The 22551-nt window shown below is 57.0% G+C and overlaps 1 protein-coding gene across 34 annotated transcripts in view; it reads left to right on the top strand.

Moving 5' to 3' along the window:
• Positions 1–22551, top strand: part of MACF1 (microtubule actin crosslinking factor 1) — a 108944-nt gene that overhangs the window by 62937 nt on the left and 23456 nt on the right. For 27 of the 34 annotated variants that reach the window (XM_085518556.1, XM_085518568.1, XM_085518574.1 and 24 more), the window contains 12 exons: positions 175–416; positions 550–679; positions 1439–1638; positions 2512–3007; positions 3279–4750; positions 17418–17579; positions 17667–17837; positions 18542–18708; positions 19723–19882; positions 20288–20614; positions 21248–21332; positions 22165–22406. In XM_085518556.1, coding sequence (XP_085374682.1) covers positions 175–416; positions 550–679; positions 1439–1638; positions 2512–3007; positions 3279–4750; positions 17418–17579; positions 17667–17837; positions 18542–18708; positions 19723–19882; positions 20288–20614; positions 21248–21332; positions 22165–22406 — 3854 coding nt within the window. Of the gene's footprint in view, positions 1–174; positions 417–549; positions 680–1438; positions 1639–2511; positions 3008–3278; positions 4751–17417; positions 17580–17666; positions 17838–18541; positions 18709–19722; positions 19883–20287; positions 20615–21247; positions 21333–22164; positions 22407–22551 lie in introns of those variants that run through there. The other 7 variants (XM_085518572.1, XM_085518573.1, XM_085518576.1 and 4 more) reach the window with 2 other exon arrangements.

The raw sequence follows: 22551 nt of genomic DNA on the forward strand, positions 1-22551 counted from the left end.
ACTGTCAGCACACGGTGGGGGGGGGGGCAGAGCGCTGGGGTGACACAGTGGCACTGAGTGACACTCAGCTCAGCCAGGACTGCCCAGGGCTGAGTCGGTGCCTGACAGTGCTGTGCTGTGGGGCCGTGCTGTGGGGTCGCGCTCCTCATCCCAGGCTGCTGTTTTTGGCAACAGATCTGACCGAGATCCAGTGCGACGTGTCAGATGTCAGCCGGCAGTATGAGGGTCTCGGCACAGAGTTGCAGGAGCGCCTGCAGCAGCTCTCAGCCGTGCTGGAGAGGATGCAAGAGGTGCAGGAGGAGGCGGGCGCTGTGCTGCAGTGGCTGGAGTCGAAGGAGCGGACGCTGTCGGAGCTGGAAGCCTCCTCCTCACCCACCAAAACGGAGACCATGCGGGCTCAGGCCGAGCACAACAAGGTAACCCCATAGAGCAGCCAGGTGGAAGCGCTGGATCTGCCCTGAGACATTCCCAAGGGATGACACTTTATTCCTTCTCAGAGACTCTGCTCTCTTGTGCTGTATCTAACAAAGTTCCAATGATCCTTTCCAGGCATTCCTGGCTGAATTGGAACAGAATTCTGGAAAGATCCAGAAGGTTAAAGAAGCACTTTCTGGCTTGCTGGAGAAATATCCAGATTCTCTGGAAGCAGCAAACTGGAAGAAGATGCAGGACGACCTGAGTAAGTGCCTGCAGCGCTGTCGTGAGGTTTCTGTCTTGAAGCATCACATTAGAAGTGATTCCGGGCTGCAGGACGGCTCCAAAGTCACAGCAGAGCAGAGTCGCTTCTAATTAACATGCAGTAAATAGCGACCTTATCTGCGAGCTGTCTGGTGCACAAGGTGTTCCAGAGACGAGCTCTGTTCTGATTAATGAGATCTCCATGATGGATGTCTATTTTAAAGGCTTGTCTCCTTACATTACTTCTTTAAAAAAGAAAAAAAAAAGCATCAGCAGCATGAGTTGATTACTTTGATTAAAAGCTACGTTGCTACATATGAAATTCTGGTCGTTAGCAAAGGTACTGCAGGTAATTGAGTGTTGACTAAACAAGGCAACATGTTTAAAAAGAAACCCAGAGAGTCCCTGCTTAGAAATAACAGGAATGTGTTCATGGAGTTCTCCATGCAGGAGATGTGAACGTGGTGTTTGAGGGCTGACACAGGGGAGCATCCATTTATCGGAGCTGTGTCGGAGCCAGAGGTGGGAGGGGGCTGCCCAAGGTCAGACGAGCTGTTGGCAGCAGTGCCTGCATTGCAGAGATGTTTGTTCTGTGAGCTTTGAGACCACGTAGCCATTATGGATGGGTAATGGCTTCTTAGATGGAGAGTGAATAGAGCCAGTTGTAAGAAGCCAGAGGATTCCTGTTCTGGGTGAACCATGGGGAGGGTGCAGGGTTGTCTGAGCCCAGGGGAGCTCAACCAGCACCACCTCTGTGCAGACTGCAGGTGGGAACGAGCCAGCCAGGCGACAGCCGAGCGGCAGCAGAAGCTGGAGGAGTCGGCCAACCAGCTGGCCAGCTTCCAGGCTGCCGAGGCGCAGCTGCGACCGTGGCTGATGGAGAAGGAGCTGATGATGAGTGTGCTGGGACCCCTCTCCATCGATCCCAACATGCTGAACGCACAGAAGCAGCAGGTCCAGGTGAGCTGGTGCTACATCACAGGTGAGGGGTGATGGAGGAGGTGCTGCTTGGTGGAAGATGGCACTTCTTCATAGAATCCTGTAATCATGGAGGTTGTGATCACAGTGTCCAACCATTGACCCGTCTCCACCATTCCTGCTCTTAGAACCACAGAATCATTCAGGTTGGAGAAGACATCCGAGGTCACCAAGTCCAACCCCAGCCCACCCCTGCCATGTCCACTGCCCACGTCCCTTGGAGCCACATCTCTGTGGCTCTGGAGCAGCTCCAGTGATGGTGATCTCAGGGTTCTGCTCCTAAGTGCACCAAAACTGAGTGCAAACTACTGGGAATAAGCTGAGATGGGTGCAGTGCTCGGTTCCCTGCTCTGGTCTGACTCATCAGTGAATCACTTGGCCCCTATTGGAGAGTGAAACGGCTTTAAACCTGTAAAGACCTTTAAACCTTTAAAAGACCTGTGCTGATGCTCTGCAGGACTTACTGATGCTGCCCCTCAGTGGGCTGCCAGCCCCTACCAACTGCTTCCAAATGCTGCCATGTCCATAACAGGCCAACCACGTCACAAAATGAAAGGCCCTGGTTAACATAATTAGATTCCCATTTAACTGATTTATGTTACTTTATGCAGCAGTAGGATGAATAAGAAAGAAAGCAAAGTGCTCTATCACTGCAGTCACAGACTCCCAGCTTTTTAAGTTGCACGTTCACTATAAATTGCAATATCCAATTGCTGTCCCATCCCAGGAGCATCTTGCTTTGCTCCTAGGGGCTCTGTGGGCTGGGTGAAGCCTTTGGAGGTCTGGTTTGTTTTGACTGTGTGTACTCGGAGCTGTCAGTGTCATGCAAACATTTTTATGTTATTTCTGTTCCAGTTTATGCTGAAGGAATTTGAAGCTCGCAGACAACAGCACGAGCAGCTCAACCAGGCAGCCCAGAGCATCCTCACCGGCCCCGGAGATGTTTCCCCATCCACCAACCAAGTGCGGGAGGAGCTCCAAGGGGTCAACCAGAAATGGTCTGAGCTGACAGAACGCCTCAACTCCCGCTCCAGCCAGATTGACCAAGCCATAGTGAAGAGCACCCAGTACCAGGAGCTCCTCCAGGGCCTCTCTGAGAAGGTGAAGGCGGTTGGGCAGCGCCTGAGCAGCCAATCTGCCGTCAGCACACAGCCCGATGCGGTGAAGCAGCAGCTGGAGGAGACCAGTGAGATCCGCTCAGACCTGGAGCAGCTGGAGGAGGAGATTGCAGAGGCTCAGACTCTCTGTGACGACCTGTCTGTCCTGATTGGGGAGCAGTATCTCAAAGATGAGCTACGGAAACGGCTTGAAACGGTGGCTCTTCCTCTCAAAGGGCTGGAGGACCTGGCAGGTGAGACAGCACGGAGGTGTGAGGAGGGTTTCCCCTTCTGCATTGTAAGAGATTGCGCTCAGAAATTGGTCAGGGCTGCAGAGACTACTGCGTTATCACTGCCAGTGGTTTCAGAAATTCACAAACCAGTGTGCAATGCTGGTGATGCAATGGAAAACTCCTTCCTGTTAATCAAAACACAGTTGGTGCATCTGAGCTGAGTTTAAATAATTGCCCTTCGTTTATTTGATTCCAGCTTAATTGTTGCCTTCTAATCTTATTTCCATTGCAGCCGACCGGATGAACCGACTGCAGACCGCGCTTGCGAGTTCCCAGCAGTTCCAGCATATGTTTGATGAACTCAGGACCTGGCTCGATGACAAACTGTGCCAGCAAGCTCGGAGCCAACCTATTTCTGCTAAACTGGAGAGGCTCCAGAGCCAAATTCAGGAGCAAGAGGAGTTCCAGAAGAGTCTCAACCAACACAGTGGCTCCTATGAGATGATTGTGGCCGAGGGGGAATCGTTGCTGCTTTCTGTCCAACCTGGGGAGGAGAAGACCACCCTGCAAAACCAACTGGTCAGCCTCAAAATGCACTGGGAAGAGCTGAGCAAGCAGGCTGCCGACAGGCACTCCAGGCTGAAGGACTGCCTGCAGAAAGCCCACAAGTACCAGCGGCACACGGAGGACCTCTGGCCTTGGGTGGAGGACTGCAAGGCCAAGATGTCGGAGCTGGAGGTAACGCTGGACCCGGTGCAGCTGGAGGCCACGCTGCTGCGCTCCAGGGCTCTGCTGGGTGACGTGGAGAAGCGGCGCTCGGTGCTGGAGATGCTGAACAGCGCTGCTGATGTCCTGATCGATGCCTCGCAGTGCGACGAGGACGACATCCGGGACGAGAAGGCCTCCATCAACCAGGAGATGGACGCCATCACCGAGGAGCTGCAGGCCAAGACAGGCTCTATCGACGAGATGTCGCAGAGGCTCAAGGAGTTTCAAGAGAGCTTCAAGAACATTGAGAAGAAGCTGGAAGGGGCAAAGCACCAGCTGGAGATCTTCGAGGCTCTGGGGCCACAAGCCTGCAGCAACAAGAACCTGGAGAAGCTGCGGGCGCAGCAGGAGGTGCTGCAGGCGCTGGAGCCACAGGTGGATTACCTGAAACACTTCACACGAGGGCTGGTGGAAGATGCTCCCGATGGGTCTGACTGCTCCCAGCTCCTGGGCCAGGCAGACGTGGCTCAGGAGGAGTTCAGAGCAGTGAGGCAGAAAGTGAATGACTGCTGCGTGCTGATGGAAAACAAGCTGGAAGGGATCGGGCAGTTCACGGGTCGGGTGAGGGAGATGTTCTCCCAGCTGGCAGACCTCGACGATGAACTGGACGGAATGGGACCCACCGGGAGGGACACCGACAGCCTTCAGTCCCAAGCAGAGGACATTCGATCATTCCTGAGCAAACTGCAGGGGCTGAAGGCCGACATTGAGGCTTCTGAAAGTGAGTGCAAGAAGATGCTTGAGGATGAGGGGAGCCCTGATTTATTAGGGCTGAAACGTGAACTGGAGACGCTGAGTAAGCAGTGCAGCAAGTTGACTGAGAGGGGCAGGAGCCGACAGGAGCAGGTGGAGACCACGCTGGCACGTGTTGAGGATTTCTACAGCAGATTGAAGGAGCTGACCCACATGACAACGGCAGCAGAGGAGAGTGAGGCTCTGCAGTGGGTGGTGGGCACGGAGGTTGAGACCATCAACCAGCAGCTGGCCGACTTCAAGGTAGGTCCTTGTGCATTTCTTACACTGTTCCTTGTGTTTGAAGGACTGTCCAGTGCTGTGGTCTGTTGGGAAGGACCAGTGTTGGGAAAGACCAATGTCTGTTGGGTAGGACGAGGCTGTTGTGGCTTTGTTGTTTGTTTGTTTTTCGCTAAGGTGTGTTTTGGATACAGTAAAATACTGTCGCTCTGGAGGATACAAAATAACTGCTGGCCTTGAGAGTCCACAGTGAAAAGATGCAGTAAGATTTTGGGACATGGTGGAAAAAGGTCTTTTCCCACCTCTCCTTGTGGTGTGTAACTGTGTGCCAGTGCCTCCTGGGCCTTTGGAGGTGGCTGGTGTGTAGGTTTGGAGGAGGAAGGAATGTGTTTGGGATGTTGGCTTAATCTGAGCCGGTCTTTTTACCTGGCACACCATTCCCACACATTGTTAAGGCTACAAATAACTGTGGCAGGTGGGAGATACACAGGGAGAGACACCAAGGCAGAGTTTGCAATGGTTGGGGGGTTTTCTTGTTTGCAGCCAAGAGCTGATGGGGGCCATCGAGTCCTGCATGAAATGTTGAGAAAAACATTGGAGTGTGTTTGATTATAATAATTCTCTTAAACATTATTGTGGCGTTGGGTCGTGCTGTTACTCTACATTCATTACATTAACGCTTCTCAGGAGTGTTCTTGCTGTGAAACTTGTATTGCTGGTGATGGGCTGATTTACATCTGGCTGCTCATTTCCTGGCCATAACTGGAACAGGGCGGGGGAGGCATTTCTGCAGCCATTTACTTTTCATCTCATGGCTAATTGATCCCATTCCATGGCTCAGCAGCCCTGGGAGTCCTGCATTAGGTCGAGGTGTTTCTGTTTTGGGGGCTGCCCATCCAAAAAAGCTCTGAAGTGTTGGAGACTTGAGCTCACATATCATGTTGCTGTTATCTTTTGTGTTGGGCTGCATTAAAATTGTATTGTTTGGGAGGGATTTAATTTCATCACTGAACTCGGTGGAGTTGCTTGCACTGAGTACATCCAGAGAGGAGTTTCCAGCCTGCATGGCTGGTGGAGCAATGGCCTTGGAGATGAACCTTCGCGTCCTCATTGGGAAGCACTCATTGGCTGCACTCTGCACTTTGGAGTCTTTGTTTGAGGGAAGCTCAGTGGGGAAAATGAAAGCTGCAGCAATGAGTTTTGCTCCTTCGTGCCTGAGGATGAAGTGGGGGAGAAGCGACGGATGGAGCAATCGCTGTTACAAGGCAGCATTCCTCTCATGCACCATTCGTGCAGAGAGTGAGGAGCGTGCGTGGTGCAGAGCAGATCTTTGCAAAGCCTCCTCCAAGGGAGGCTGGGCCTGGGGTGGCTGCGTGGGGTGTATGTAGGCTCTGTGAGCAGATAGCGCGTCCTAGGGCATCAATTTTAATGAACAGCTGTGTAAATGAGATGCAAATTAGGTGTGGCCCCAGGGCTCCCAGCACCTCGCCAACAGCCCTGACAAAGGTGGGCACTTCTGGACTCATTGTGTCCGTGTTTTAATCAAAGGAGATCTATTGAGGGCTGGCTGGGGCTGCAGCAGATGATGTGCGGAGCAGCTGACACTCGCAGCTCCCCATCTATTTTCCTTCTGCCTGCAGACAGCCCTGGCTCTCACCCCACTGGGCCCTCGGTGCCTGGATGGGATGGGGAAGGAACCACCCTGCAGCAGCACTGCACAGGGAGGTGATGAGAGCCCCACATTGCTCAACGTGCTGCACTTAGGCAAGGCTGTTCTGTGCCAATAAAGCTTTTCTGCTTGAGGTTGGAGGGAGGGAGAATCTCTGGACAGCAATAACTTATGGCACACTCCCCTTTAGTTGAGTAGGTCAGGTTACCCAGGGCCCACAGAGCCCTGCAGCACCCCTCAAGGTTCAGGCAGGAGCTGTGATGCAGTGAGCTGGGCCATGAGCAGCTTTAGTCATCTCACCATTCAGATACTGCTCTAATTCTGCTCCAGGCTCTCCCCACTTAACCCTAATTAGCCCTGATGGGGAGCGGCTGCTGCTCCTGCTGAGCCTTGGAGTGGTAGTGGGGTCCTCCTGGGGGGAAACTGTGATCCTCTGTGGGATCCTCCTGGGGAGGGGTCCGTGGTCCCATACCTCGCAGCTCCCAATGGTATTTTTAACCCTTCTGTGCCCCCGTAGGAATGCTCAGTGGCTCCGGGCAGCTGGGTGGGTCGGGGCAGGAGCGCGGCGGTGCCTCCTGGTAGAGGCATTCCTTCCAAACCTACTTAAAGCATCTCTGGGCATTATTTTGAGCATCAGCAACACACACAGAAATGCCTCCTCTCTGACAGCTGCTGAGCTGCCTTAAAGGCACCATCTCCTTGTTGGAAAAGCAATGATAAATGTGGGAGCAGGCTCAGGCAGCTGTCCCCAATGGGGTTGTCACCAGCGGAGCTGCCCAGGTCCCAGCCCACAGCAGCTCGGTGGCGCTCAGCACAGTTTGGTTGCTCTCTTCTCTGTTCATCCAAAGTGAACCCGAGCAGAAGCCAAGAGCTGCTGAGAGCAACCTGTAACAAGGGTGTGTGTTTTTAATTCATAACACAGTTCTGCTGTGATCTGACAGAGCCTTTCAGGAGTCAGCTTGGGTCTCTATTCCGAACCCACCCACGTGCTCATGCCTTGGTAACTCTGCCACGGCTCTGCTGGAGATGTTCATAGGAATGTCCTCCTGCAGAGGAGGTTCATCAGCTGGTGGTGGTGTTTCCAGGCAGTGCTAAAAATACTGTGCTGAGGCCCAGCACAGGAGGAGGAGGAGGAGGCAGAGGAGTGAGGGTGGGATGTGGCCCCAGGGGGTGCGGTGAGGTGAGCCCTATGGACAGACCTGCCCCACACCGACCTTCTCCAGTGGGGCTGGGGGCTGGCTGAGCAGAATGGAGGCTGCGTGGGGAGCAGCTCAGGCTGCATTACTCACCACCGCGCTCACGGAACAATTGCCAGTTCTTTTGCTGGAGGAGTGATTTAAAATGTCTCCCATCCAGAGGATTCTTGGGATGATAACGTGCTTACCTCTCTTCCGACAGAGCCCTCCATTCACCGCCCCATCCCTCAGACCTTACAGTGCAGAGAAACAGCAGAGATATGGCAAAAGGAGAGAGTTCAGAGGGAGGAGAGCAATGGCCCTGAAAGGGAGATAGAGAAATCCTTCTGACAAATGCAGTACAGGTCATAAAACACAATTCACCACCTCCCCAGCACAAATCCCAGTGAAACCCAAACAGCTGCTCATGTGTTTAGCGCTGGGGGCACTTTGTGCTGTCACTGTAGAGTGCAAACCCCTGGCAGGTGGGGATGAGGAGCCCTGAGGATGAAGAAGATGCATGGTGGGCTCACAGCAATGTGTCCATCAGAGACTTTGTGCTGTCTCTGTACTCCTGTAATCATCACACAAGGCAGCTCCCGCATTTCCAGCTACTGAGATGCATTAGAAGAAAGCTAAAAATACACTGGTTTCCAAAGCCTGCTTTCCCATGTAAGCAGGGGCTGCAGCAGGATGTAGTGCAGTCATAAACAGGGTGACATCACCCCGTGACGGGGCAGGCACGCGGGCCCCGCGCATCCATATGAGGAAGGTTGGAAACCTGTGGCTGGGGATGCTCCTCCTGCAGCCGTACAAGTCTGGAAGAACCGCTGAGGAGGGAGATGAAGTTCTTCATCCCGAGGGTGTAGCACTGGGGGAACCTCTGGGTGGCTCTGGGGTGACGTGTGACTCCCTTGTGGTGGGCAGCGCCTGTGGGACAGCCCCAGACCCCAGATTACTTTTGGCTCAGTGAGGCTCAAGGAGAGGGACATCAGTGAAGCCAAAGCCGCGTCCTGGAGACCACTCAGCCTCTGCCCATCCCACCAGCTGTGCTGGGGCTGCAGATCTGGAAGCTCTATCAGCCGTTATTTCAGTAACAGAGATCACAGCTGGCACAGCTCCACATACCAGAGCCACGCAGACAGCAAAAGGACAGAGATCCAGAATGGAGCTCCTGTCCTGCCTTGTCCTCCCATCACACAAACAAGGTGACAGCAAAGCCCTCAGCAGCCCTTGGCCCCGTGACTTGTCCCAGTCGCTGGTGGCCCTCGGTGACTTGTTGCTGGTTTATGGCTCGGGGAACCTGCAGGAGCTCCAGCTGGGCTCTCAGGCGAGGCAGGGCAGGTTTCTTATGGGTTTTAGAGCTTGCTGAACGTTTCCCAAAGTGCTTTAGCGATGGGGGAGATGTGTTGGGGGAAGACTTGGCTTGCTTGGCACGTGACTTAGTGAGGAAATGGGAAAAGAATTTCTGGCTGTGAAGCCGTCAGCTCCACATGGAGAGCGTTCCTAGGAGTGGAACAAAAAGCCTCCACGCCTGGCCGGGATGCCTGGGATTCCTGCTGGAGGGGCTGCAGCCCCAACGGTCCCAGACCGCTCTGCTGATGGGCAGCTGTGCTGGCACGGCACAGCACAGCACGGCATGGCACAGCACGACACAGCACGGCATGGCACAGCACAGCACGGCACAGCACGGCATGGCACAGCACGGCATGGCACAGCACGGCACAGCACGGCACGGCACAGCACGGCATGGCACAGCACGGCACGGCACAGCACGGCATGGCACGGCACGGCACAGCACGGCACAGCACAGTGCAGCTGCCATCGCCTGGTTAATGACCCGCCCCAAAGTACGGAGCTGTGGGTGCAGAGCTGAGCCCCACTGCTCAAAGAAGGGCCTGGGGTGGCAAAGCACAGCATGCCCAGCTCCTTTCCTTGGCCACGTTTAATCGTGGAAATAAGAAAAGGGGTTTCCAAAGATTTCCCATCGTGTGTGAGGAGCTCTGCTGGGTGCTTCAGGCAATGAGACGTTTCATAACGCTGGAACCCTTCTCCTTTCCTCTTTGCCACCCCTGGGGGGGTGGGCAGGCGCTGGGGGGGCGGCGTTGGGGCTTTGGCTGCGGTTCACCCTCCCGTGGAGGAGCTGCTGCTCCTGCCGAGCAGAGGAGCCGTGTGCGACGCAGCTGCTGCTTTGGTTTGGAGGTTTGGAGGCAGCAGCACCTGCAGCGCTCCCGGATCCTCGGCTCGCAGCGCTCCTTGGCTCCGTGTTTGCAGCTCGGTGGAGTTGCGGTGCTGGGCTCTATTGGGGTGCGGGTTCACACCGTCCCTTCTGTGAGCGCAGCACCTGCCGTGCTCGGCTCAGCGCGTTGCTGCGTGCAGCCCGGGGGGCCGTTGCCTGGAGATGCGCTGGGGCTGCTCCAAGCTCTCCTGTTTTCTCTCCAAGTCTGTGACTCCGCTCAGCATCACTCCGGAGCAGTGATTCACGCCGCTGCTCCCCCCCTCCTCTTCCCCCCCATTCCCGGCTGTGCGGGAGCGCTCGCACGCGGTCCGGGCTCCGGGACCCACATGCGTGGGGGCACACGGGGCGATGGGTGCGGAACGGCCCCGGTGCTCGTCCTGGCGGGGGTGGGAGCTGAGTGCCGGTGGCAGCACGGCGGCAACCAACGTCTGAGCGGCTCTTTGTTGGCCGGGATGGCGGCGAAAGAGACTCGGCCCTGGGGATCGGGCAGCCCCTCGCTCAGCCCCGTCCGAGATCCGGACGGCTCCGGCATCCACCCGCTCCGGGTCCCCTCCGCGGACAAAAGCGGCCGGGGCGCGGGGAGCCGTCGCCGAGCAGGGCGTTGCTGCTCTTTGTCGGGGGATTTGCGCGCTGCCGCCTCCCCCCGGAGGAGGAGCTCCGTCGGGGCGGGGAAGGGCCGCTCCGGGCCGCCGCGGGGACCCCCCCCAGGTTCCGGGCAAGGGGAAGCGGAGCCCTGGGGGGGGGGCTGCGGCGCCCGGGGTGGGAGTGATGGATGAGGGAAGGGAGGACGGGAAGAAGGGAAGGAGGGGGCGGCCGCCCTCCCCGCCCCGCCCGCGTCGCCGCCCCCCCGGCCGCCCCCGCCCCGCCGTCCCTCCTCCCTCCGCCGGAGTTGGCAGCGCTGCGGGAGCCCGGCGCTCGCTGCGAGAGGAGCGGGGCCGCGGCGTGCGCTGCGCGGCGGCCTTTTGTTCCGGCAGCGCCAAGTTCGGGCTCGGCGTCGGGAGGAAGAGCGGCGGGGAGAGGAGCGGCGGACCCGCATCACCGCATCATGCCATCCGCGGCGCCGGCCTCGGGATGCCCGCGGGGGCGGCCGCTCGCCCGGCCCGGCCGCTGAGCACAAAAGGCGGAGGGGAGACGGGAGCGCGGCCCCGGCTGCAGCCCCAGCGCTGGCCCCGCCGCCCCCGCGCCGCCCCGCGCCCGCCCCGCCGCCCCCCCGCCACGGCCGGGCCGCCCGGCGGGATGGAGCCGCCGCTGCCCGACGCCGGGCACCGGGAAAGTTAGTGCGAAACGGGCCGGGAGCTGCGGGACCGGGAGGAGGAGGACGAGGACGACGAGGAAGGTGCCGGCAGCCGCCGCGCTCCGTCTCCCCCGCCGGCTCCGGAGAACTTGGGGGAATTGGCGGCGCTCCGTCCCCTCGCCATTTTTGGATGCGTTTTGTGGCCGATTTGTTTTTTTTCTTGGGGAGGAAAAAAAAAAGGAAAAGAGAAGAACCGGCGGGACGGGGCACGGCGGGGCAACGGAGCCACAATGCCATCATGTTTTTGAGACAGGAAGCCTCCGAGTTTGCCCTGAATGAAGAACTTCCTGTGTTTAAACTTGCACGAATATCCGCTGACAAGCTCAGTTCAAATGAAAACACGAGAGTCGGGGGGAGAGGCTAATTCGGAGCAGCTGGACCGTGCGGGACGGACGAGAGGAGCCGCGGTTCGTGCCCAGCCCGGAGCTTTGTTACTAAAGAAGGACACGCGGGGTAAATGAGCAGCTCCGAACACCTCCGCGTCTCCTATTGCAAACGGTGATCGGGAACATTTGCTGTCGTGCTTGTATGAGTTTTGCTGACAGACGGCTTTTTGGGGATGAGAGGTGCTGTTCTTCTGCCTGAGACCCACATTGGGGCTGTGCTCCAGCCCCGTAGCCCCACAGCCCCGTAGCCCCACAGCCCCATAGCTCTGCCTGGCCAGGCTCCACGCGGTGTGATGGTCCCTGCGGCGCCGGGTGCGGGGTTGACGGGGAGCTTCTGTGATCCATAAGGGCGGGAGCATGGGCAAACCACTGAGCAGGCCAGACTGTCTACGGCAGAACCGCACTTGCCTGGGGAAGGGCGACGAGGAGGACGGCTACATAGAGGACTGCTACGTGCCCCAGCGCTCCATATACGACACGATGAGAATCAATGAGCAGATCGATCAGGGATCGAAACTCAACCAGCTTTCGAAGAGCACCCTCGGCAAGGGGGACGGCAGCACCATCTCCAGCAATGGGACGTTGGGAGCCTCCAACGTCTTTGAGTCGAGGGCGCCGGAGGCGAAGAAGCTGGACGAGCGAGTCATCTTCGACGCGCTGAAGCTCAGCAGCGACGTCTCCAAGCCGGCTCCTCCTCCACCCCGCAGGCGGCCGAACCCCGAGAGGAAGGAGAACGTGAACCGGCGCTCGTGGAAATCCTTCATGCCGCCCAACTTCACCGAGTTCGCAGAGCGGATGGGAGCCTCGCTCAGCGAGGTGTCGGAAGCGGGTGCCTCCAACCCTTCGCTGCGGGATAAGAGGGACTCCAGTGCTCTGCTGGCTGAGCACGGCGGGCATCCCGACCGCAGCGAGCCCATGTCCGAGTCGCTCACTTTGGAGCACGTCTCCAAGTCATCTGGCACGACAGAGGCCATGCAGTTTGCTGCAGACTCCTTTGGCAGTGCCACAGATGAGCGCCAGCCCCTGCTGCCCGCCGGCGATGGCCACGCTCGAGCCACGGAGCTGGCCAGGGCTCGTCTGCTGCCCAGCGCCACGTGGCCACGGACCAGGAAGAACTTCCCTAAGGCCAACCTCGGTGATGGGCGGCAGGAGACACTGGAGGCCTCCGAGTCGGACTGCACAGTGGAGAACGTCAACCTCTCCCCGTGCCTGAGCGAGGAGCTGCTGGATGCGGGACTGAACATTCTCATCACCACCAATCTCAGAGAAAAAACTGAGTCTGAGCTGAGATTTGAGGAGGACGAGCGCTGGGTGATGATGGAGGAGTGGGAGGAGGCGACGCTGTCAGAGAGAGGAAAGGCTGTGCTGGTGGCAGAGGAGAAGAAGAGCTGTTGCTTGGCAGATATTTCTGAAGAAAGGGAACACTTCAGCGCTCCTGAGGACAGCTCTGCCCCCAGCCCAGGCACTGCGCAGCCCTGCAGCCCCCGGGGCGATGCCAGCAGCCCCATTGCCAGCAGTGCGCACTGCACTGAGGATGTGGCGGTGCAGTGCGAGGCTGAAGACTTTGCTGCGGGTTTGGAGTGCTCAGCCAGCCCTGCCATCCCCGAGCTGTCCGACACGGACTCGGTGCAGATGTTCCTGGAGCTGGAGGAGCAGTGCCTGAATGAGGATGAGGGTGATGGGGCCATCCCTGTCCTCCTGGGTGCTCGGTTCTCCCCAATGGACTCGGAGGGGCTGTACCCAGGTCTGGAGAAGCTGACGGGGGCAGCGGATGAAGCACGTGAGCCTACAGCCCCATTGGAAGTCAGTGCTTCAGACTCTGCTGTTGTGTCGGATCTGGAGGACTTTGATGTCACCTGCAGCTCACAGGTGCTGAGCACGATGGAGCCGGTGACAGAGCCCTTCTCTGAAAGGGACACCTTGGCCATCACCCCAACAGACTCCGATGGAGGGACCTCTCCCAGCCCGATGGCCACAGTGGGGCCAGGCTCCAGCCAGCAGTGCTTGCTAGCTCTGGTAGAGGATGCTCCTGACCCACTGTCAGACATGGGGCCCATGGACTGTGCAGCGGCAGCGCTGGTGGCTGCTGCAGTGACATCTCCTGAGATGGGTTTGTGTCCAGCCTTTGGCCTTGAGGGAGCTGCTCACCCCGGTGCCCCCATGGGGTGGGAAGGAGACCACCAAGACTTGTTCATCCCCTCTGAAGTACCGCAGTGCCCTGAGGAGGCCTCTCCTGGCCCGGTATCCCCATCCCAGCTGTCTCCCTGCCAGCCCCCAGCTCCTGCCATGGTGGCATTGGGGCTGGGGTCCACCCTGCAGTACTGCGAGGTCACTGCTGGGGGGACAGACACATCACACATTTGTCACCTTCTGCCTGGAAGGACTGAACTCACCAGCTGCAATGTCCCAGAACTGCTTTCTGGAGACAAAGCCATGGATTTGGGAAAAGAAAGAGATGGACCTGAGGGCCAAACTTGTCCAGAAAACAAGCACTGTCATGGCAGTCCTCTGCCACCGTTTTACACTGGCTCTGCATCAGAGCCAGGCTCTGAGGCTGCAGTGCTGCCCTCAGCACCTGCTGAGGAGCATCTGTGGGACACAGTGCCCTCAGGGCAGGTCCTGGCACTGGAAGGGTCTCCTTGCCCTGAGGGGTCCCCCCTGGAGGCGGCCGTCCTCCAGGCAGGAGACCTGGCCCTGCTGTTTGCCTGCGGCTGGGAGGAGCGGCCATGCAGTGCCCTGGGGAGTGGGGCAGCCTCATCAGAAGGGCTCAGCACGTCGCCTGCTGCTCTCAGTGCCGGTCTGTGGGGCATGGGGGGGCTTCCAGCTCTGGCTGACCCAGCAGTGCTGGGAGACCTGGAGGTGCCGGAGCCGTGGGCTCAGGAAGCAGTGCCAGGCTCTGGGGGTTTTACCAGGGATGCTGAGGAACTGTGCACTGAGCACCTGCCCCTGGGTGCCGCCGCTGTGCCTTTGGTGGTGGAAGAGCTGCTGGAGGCCCCACCGCCATTTGCTGATGCCCCCATTGACTCTGTGCCACCACCACCAGAGCCCGACCCGCTCCTCCCCGGTGTTGGGGACTTGTGCAGTGGCTCTGTGCTGCTGCTCACAGACTGGCAGGATGCGGGTGACTCTGCCGGCATGGAGCAGCTGCTCAATAAAGCACTGACTTTGGAGGATGAGCCCGTTGCTGAGGGGGCTGCTCTGGATGGGGCCGAGGGCTGCACGCCGGGCCCTGTGGGGTCAGAGCCGGTGCCCATGGGCTGCCCAGGACCCCCTGCCTCCACCCCCCGCGCAGAAGGGCCTCCTGCTCCGGCAGATGGATTCGTTCCAGATAATGAGGTATTTGTTGCTCAGCCGCTCGCAGACGGTGTTCCAGGCACAGAAATCGCTTTATGCCGCGGCGGAGGGTGGGTGTGAAATCACAGCGTGCCGATTGCTCACCAACGCCATCCGTGGGGTGCAGCGGTTGTGTGCTCAGTGCTCTCACAGGCCTGGGGGCTGCCTCCCACCCCCCAGTTACACCTCAGAGCTGTCAGGCAGAAAGTTTCTGTCGTTTTTATAAGCAGAAGACCTTAACAGGTTGGTTATCTGAAGTGTTCTCCTAAAAGCTTGTTGGCTGATGAGGGCATGTTGTCCTCACTCAGATGGAGTTGTAGCCTGGCCGTGCAGTGTGGTGCTCATGAACCAGCCGTGCTGAAGGAAGGCAGCGTCCTGTATTGCAGTGAAAGCAGAGGGTCGTGGGCAGCAAGGGCTTCCCAAGCGCGTGGGGGGTGTTCCAGGCTTTGTGCAAAGGGGGCTCATTTTACCCTTCTTTGCTGTGGCTTTGGCATGGAGAGAGCCCGAGGGGTGTGAGTGTGGTGGAGTTCCTGTAAGTGAGCGGGGATTTACTGCTGTCTGGATTAGGAGAAATACCACTGAGGAGCCACCAGAAGTTAGTCAGCACCGACAGCCCCGAGCAGCAGAATTACTCATCTCCTGCACTCTGCCACCCCTCAGAATGCCTGCAGATGGGCTGGGGAGGCCTGTATGGACTGCAGGGTGTGCGGTGCTGCTGGTCGTTAACCCCTTTACCCCCCATGCTGTGCCAATGGGGCTGTTGGCAGCTCTGGGTCTGTGCCCACCCGGATGAGGTGGGGATGGAGCTGGGATGGAGGCAGTCAGCCCAGAGGTGCGGGATGCTGCGGGGGCTGTTCTGTGCAGTGAGGAGTGAGGGCAGCTGTGTGTCTGCTCCCCAGTGTGTCTGTCCCACCACTGCGCCCCGTGTGCGTTTCTTGTGATTTTCTGCATGGCCAAAGGTGCTTGTTAAATATTTGCTTCGTAGCTGAGTCACGCTGAGGTTAATGAACTAAATCACTGGAGTCTTTCAAGAGCAAAGAAAAACAAGCGTGTTCAACATGCCGTGATTATCTCAGTGATCCTTGTGCATCGCTGCACTCCAGGGCTGTGCGTGTTGCAGGTATTTGCTGCCTGGTGTTGGGGCTCGCTGCCTCCCTGCCCGGCTGCTGGGGTCCCAGCCCTTGTATTTGCAGTCAGTGCTCGTGTGCAGGGCAGGGCTGTGCATGGCTGGGGCTCACAGCACGCTGCACTCCAGCAGTTGCATGCCAGACTTATCAGCCTGCTCCTCGCGGGTTTGGCCCTCTAACAGCCAGCTCCTGTATCAACAGTAAGGGGAGAAGTGGCTGGGGAGTTGGTGAGTTCATGTCAGCCTTTGCTGCTTCTAACGTACGTAATTGTCCCTGAGCAAACAGCTCTGCACAGTGTCTCCCAACACACCCTCGGGTTCGTGCCCTGCAGCGGTCGGTCCCTCCCTGCCCCCCAGCACCAGGAGGTGTCTGTGGTGAAAGTGGGGACAAGAAATCCATGCAGCCCCTCATCCTCAGGGCTGCGTTTTGCTGTTCTGCTTCTTGTGCTCCTTCTGAGATGAAGCAGTTACCTGGTGCAGAGAGCTGCGCTGCGCCCCATCCGCCGCTCTGCTGGGAGGGGATTTGCATTTCAGGCTCTGTTTCCAGGGGCATTTTTAGCTGCCGTATATTCTTGGGTGTGTGAGGAGGAGGCGCAGTGGGGAGCGGAGGTGCTGCCTCCTGCGGTCCCCATTGCCTTCCAAAGGAGCAAACACTGCAGCAGGGCTGAGCTGCGATCCTCACAGTGCTGGCTGCGGGGTGACCTGCGCTCTGTGTGAGCTCACAGTCCAACGTCCCAGAATAAACAAGGAGACGCTGCGCTCCCTTTTTTGGGGATTGTGTTGCAGGCGATGGGGATGCACAGGGCTGGGACTGCAGCAGTTCTGTGCTGGAGCACTGACCTGCCCCATGGGATGGGGTTCTCCCCGTTGCTGTGGGAGCTTCGTTTGCTCTCTTCCTCCTTCCCTGTGAAATCTTTTTGTTTTTGAAGGCTTTTCCCCCCAGGGTTCCTGGGCAAGGCCAAGCTAAATAAGTGGTGCGGTAAATGAGTAGCGCATTCATTGCCTATTGCCTTTGTCTTTCACAACACAGCCGGCTTCTCAGTGCCTGTAATTTTGTGGTTTACACAACTAGCGTGGTGCTGGGTCTCCATTCAGCGCTGCATCCCTCTGAGAGCTGCTCTGGTTGTTCCCCATCAGTGCCATTTCCCAATGGCTGAGCAGAGCTGCTGCTCTTCTTTCTTCCCCACTTTGCTTTCTCCCTCTCACTCAGGTGCTTTGAAAAAGGGCATTTCCTACTTCAGAGCGGGGCTGGGTGTGAGTGGACCCACACTGTGCTCCTGGGATTCCCTGCTGCTGGATGGAGGCGGGGGAGGCGTTCAGGCAGACTTGCACAACTCTAATAAATTCTGTGCAACACGAAAAGCCTTTTCTAGAGCAGAGGGCTCATTGCATCCCCGGAATGACGGAGGGGTGGCAGAGCAGCATGCGGGTAATAAATAGCTTTTCTCTCCCACTGTTCCCTTGCCCAGCTGTTCCAGAAAGAGCAAGTGGATCCTCTCCAGCTGAAACTGCAGCAAGTGAATGGAGTTGGCCAAGGGCTCATCCAAAGCGCCGGGAAGAACTGTGATGTCCAAGGGCTGGAACATGACATGGAAGAGATCAACACCCGCTGGAACACCCTCAACAAGAAGGTGAGGGCTCGGGGAGGGGCTGGGAGCACGGGGGGGGGGCTGTGGGACCGCTGTCCCATATCTCTGATGGTGTTTTGTGCCCTGCAGGTGGCCCAGAGGATCGCCCAGCTGCAGGAGGCCCTGCTGCGCTGCGGGAAGTTCCAGGACGCCCTGGAGCCATTGCTGAGTTGGCTGACTGACACCGAGGAGCTCATCTCCAACCAGAAACCTCCCTCTGCTGAGTACAAGGTGGTGAAAGCGCAGATCCAGGAGCAGAAGGTGAGCAGGCACCGGAGGCAGCTCGGGTTGTCTTGAATTGATATTTTGGGGTCCAGCTGTTACAGTACAGGTGTGGCAGGGACTTACTCAGGTCTGCTTCTTTCTTGCCAACTCTCCCTGCCGCCCTGCAGTCCATTTACCCACATGTACCATCTCTGTGGTCTCAGTCACCGCTGTTACTTTGCTGCTGGTTCTGCCAGTTGGCCGCGTTTTTCCAGCCCCAGATTGAGTTGTGTTTGTGCTGATAACTGTGCTGGTGTTGTAGGTTCTGGTGTGGGGATTTGGACAGACTGTAAGAGCTGACCCAAGGCACGGCAGTGTTTGTAGAGATAACAGCCTGGGTCGCAGCCTGCCTTTGTGAGCACGGGGATAAAAGTTCAAGTGCGGTCGTGGTGAAATACTTCAGAAGTGCATTCCTGCCGAGGCTTGGGCTGAGTCCTGAGACTTTGAGGAGGGAGTTTGAAGTGAAGGTTCAAATCTTGATCTCAGTAGATTTGGGGGAAGCACTGAAACGTTCTCTGGCCCGGAAATGCTTTTAGTTTCTTTTGAACTGGTTTTGGTGGTGGAGGCAGAGAGCAGCGGTTACCCCACGTGGTGGCTTCGGGCTTATCAGCGGTTCTCAGACACCGCTGGAAATTGATTCTCTGAGGGATGCCAGAGGTTCTGCTGATCAATCCAGTAACTTCTATCCCGTTTCCTCTCAGCTGCTCCAGCGACTCCTGGATGATCGCAAAGCCACCGTGGAGATGATCCAGGCGGAGGGTGGGCGCATCGCGCAGTCAGCTGAGCCCGCAGACAGGGAGAAGATCACGGGGCAGCTGCAGAGCCTGGAGAGCCGCTGGGCAGCGCTGCTGTGCCGGGCAGCGGGCAGGTGAGAACATGGGGTGCTGCTGATCTCAGTTTTGTTTGCTGGTCAGCCCTCACAGGGTCTCCTGGTCAGAAGCACAGGACAGGCTTCTCTTGCCATTCATGGTCCCCCGGAGCCTTACAGGGTTTGGCCACTTGCACACATAGGCTGTGATAGTGGCACTGTTTTTATTGCTGTTGGATCTGGTGTCTGGGCTGGATGCTGGCTGGAGCTGAAGCTTCTGTTCCCCTCACACCCTGAGTGCTGCAGGTGTTGGTTCCCCCCTCGGCCCCACAGCCACACCAGCGCAGGCAACAACACGTGGTGAGCTGGCAGAGATCTCTGTGCAGATACATCCTGGAAACCACAGCTGGAAAACATGAGAAATCAAAGCCAGTTTGGGAGCTGAATTAGATAACAGTGGTTTACAATGGCAGGGAAGAGCTCAGATTAAACAAATTCCCTGCAGGGGATGGATGTTATTTTTATTCCTCTAAGCTGTAACATTTAGCTTTAACAGCAACATCCTGTTGACACCTTTCTGCTGCCTGAGTCTGCTGGCTGCTGCATCAGCTGATATGCCAGGTTACACAGCCAGCACTGAGGGCCAGATCTGACCTCCCCAGGTGTGAAACAGCCGCAGCTGGGGATGGGTTCACCCATCTTTAATGGCAGTGTGGGAATGCTGAGGGCTCAGCCATGAGCTGGCTGTGTTGGAGGACCCCAGAGGTTGGGATACTGACAGAATTGGAATAAAGGGAACCTTTCTGCCACCTTCACTGGTGAATGAGCTGGACATTAAAAGAACAGCTGCAAAAAATCAACTATTCTGCATTTTCTTTGCGCTTTGTTTTGTGTTTGCTTGCCAGACAAGGTGTCTTGCCCCACATTGCTCAGAGCTGCTTCTGTTCCCTCTTTCTGAAGTACTTCCACTTTGGATCCTGATTCTGTTGAACCCATTGCTACCTCCTGGTGCAGAGCCTGTTCCCTGCTCCAAAGGGAAGCTGCTCCTCAGTGCTCTGTTGCTTCCTATTACAGGCAGAAGCAGCTGGAGGACATCCTAGTGCTGGCCAAGCAGTTCCACGAGACCACAGAGCCCGTGTCAGACTGGCTGTCAGTGACAGAGAAGAAGTTGGCCAACTCGGAGCCCATTGGGACACAGACTGCCAAGATCCAGCAGCAGATCAGCCGGCACAAGGTGGGGCTGTGGGGCACAGGGGGGGTTGGGGCTCTGTGGGTGTCTGTGCCGTGGTGAGGTGGGTGTCAGTGTGAGCAGACCTTGGAGGTGGCCGGAGGAGCCCTGCAGGTGCTGCACTGGTGGAGAAGGCTACAGGCCCAGCCGTGTGGGCAGCGTTGAGTTGGAGTCTTTGCACTGTGCAATGGGGCGTCAGCTCCTGGATAGAAGAGCCATTATTTTCATGTTTCATGTTGTTTTTTAGTATCCCTTGCCCATTCATGGGTGGGTTTTGCATCACGTTTGTTCCTTCAGTTGCATTTGCCATTTCTGTTTCACTTTTGTTTTATCTTTTCTCTTTTTGTTACTTCTCATCTTTTCCGCTCATTTTTTGTTTTCTGTTGTCCATTTTGTCGTCCCGCCTTTCAGGCTCTAGAGGAGGACATAGAGGGCCATGCGGCCGACGTGGCCCACGTGGTGCATGTGGGGCAGGGGCTGTCCACCCTGAGCTGCGCCGCCGAGCAGCGGCTGCTGGCAGAGAAGCTGGACTCTCTGCAGGGCCGGTACCGGGAGGTCCGCGAGCGGTGCTGCCGGAAGGCGGCTCTGCTGGAGCAGGCCCTGTGTAACGCCCGGCTCTTTGGGGAGGAGGAGGTGGAAGTGCTCAACTGGCTGGCTGAGGTCGAGGACAAGCTCGGCTCGGTATCCGTTAAGGATTACAAACGGGACGTCCTGCAGAAGCAGCATGCTGACCAGCTGGTATTTTCCATTTTTCTTCCATCTTTATGTTATTTGTTTTGTCACATTTACCCATTTGGTTTTGTTTTGTTTTGTTTTTTTCCATTTGTTTCTGGTCTGACTTTAATTTTGGCCAGCAGCAGAGCAAGCTTCGAGTGTTGTAGGCTGGGAGAAGTGTAAAGGGATGACATGTTAGAAACAGTGATTGAAGCCCTGAGAAGGGCTTTCCCAGGGGAAGCTTCAAATGTTTCAGTTGCTTTGTGAGCAATGTCTGAGCGAGCTTGGCCACCCCGCGCCTTTAGAAGCCTGGATGCTGCTTCCAAGAATGTGAATGTGAAAAGCCCGTGGCTTTCCAGGCTAAGATGGCCACCAAGGAAGCCCTTTGCTTCTGCTCCATGAGGGCTGTGCAAAGCTCTTTTCAAGAGGAAGTTCTTCAGCTGTGCACACCCAATGGCCTGCCATGGTTTTAGCTCCATGATTTGAACCTTTGGTCCTAGAAATCCCAATAAGGCACTCAGCAGGAGAACTGGGGTCAGAGCAGTTGCACCCTTCCCGTGCTGGGTGAGAGCAGGCTGTGCTCTCCTAAGCATCTCTGGTCGGGGGGTGTGGGTGCAGCCTACAGAGGAATAACTGCAGTTTGGCTTTTCTGTCCAGGCTCTGAATGAGGAAATTGTGAACAGGAAGAAGAATGTGGACCAAGCCATCAGAAATGGGCAGGCTCTGCTGAAGCAAACCACAGGTAATGCCGGGCTGGAAACGCCTGGCCTTGCACGGTGCTCACTGGGTCAGTGCAGTGCAGAGGAGGCTGCTCTCCCTTGGATCTTATTTCCTCTTGGATCTTCTCACAGTAGCTATTGTGCTTCCAGACCTGGATGCTGAGCCCCATGTGCTCCAGGTTAACAGATCCTGAACACCACCCTGAGCTCTGGGAGCAGTGATTCCCACCCCTGCACTCTGTGCCGAGCAGCCCTGTATCACCAGTGAGGGTTTTCTCATTGCATCCAGCTGCTAAGCAGCATAGAAAGAGGTTAAAAATACCCCAAGCCCTTTCCTAATATTGCTTTCCCATACTGAGCAGTTGTTGCTGTTGCCATGTGGGTGTGAGTTTGTGTTTATGAGTGGGAAGAGAGGTCGGGGCAATGCATTTCCTTCAGATGTGGTCTGCTCCGAGCAGATGTGCAGCCCTCTGTCCTTGTGGGAGCCCTGGAGCAGGAAGAGGAATTACAAAGAATTTGGCTTGCAATTTCATGTCCCTTCGGAAATAGCAGTAGAGAGTGAATTGGACCTTTTTTCTTGGAACTGTGACATATTAGTTGAGGACTGAGACCTGGTGGCTTTGGGGCTTGTGGCAAAGCAAAGCTTCACAGCACATTTCCTTCCTATTCTAGGAAAGGGGTGGCAGAAAATGTCAGCTCCGAGAGCAGCTTCCTGGCTGTGAAAATAGGCTGTTAAGTTGCACAGACGTGCAGAGAAGTGAGGCTGAAAGCAGCTATTTAAAATGAAGGGACAGGGCAGCTGGCTGCTGTGTGCTCTCCATCCATTGTCACTTATCCGCTGTTGCTGTCCCACAGGGGAGGAGGTGTTGCTCATCCAGGAGAAGCTGGATGGGATTAAGACCCGCTACTCGGACATCACCGCCGCCAGCTCCAAGGCGCTGCGCACACTGGAGCAGGCTCGGCAGCTGGCCACCAAGTTCCAGTCCACACACGAGGAGCTCAATGCCTGGATGAGCAAAGTGGAGGATGAGCTGGCGTCCAGCGGGGGACAGTCCCCAGCCAGCGAGCAGATACCCCAGTTCCAGCAGAGGCAGAAGGTGGGGTGCAGCAGGGCAGCATGTGGGGATGTGAGAGCTGATTAGGAGGAGGGCCAGTAGGGTCAGTGTGGGATACATGGCCTGGCAGCGTGTTACATGGGAATGGAAACAGGGGACAGTGCTCACACATCTGGTGGAATTGTAG

This window comes from Coturnix japonica, chromosome 17 (assembly GCF_054131305.1).
Source record: "Coturnix japonica strain WE chromosome 17, WE-NBRP24, whole genome shotgun sequence".
In the NCBI taxonomy this organism is placed as follows: Eukaryota; Metazoa; Chordata; class Aves; order Galliformes; family Phasianidae; genus Coturnix; species Coturnix japonica.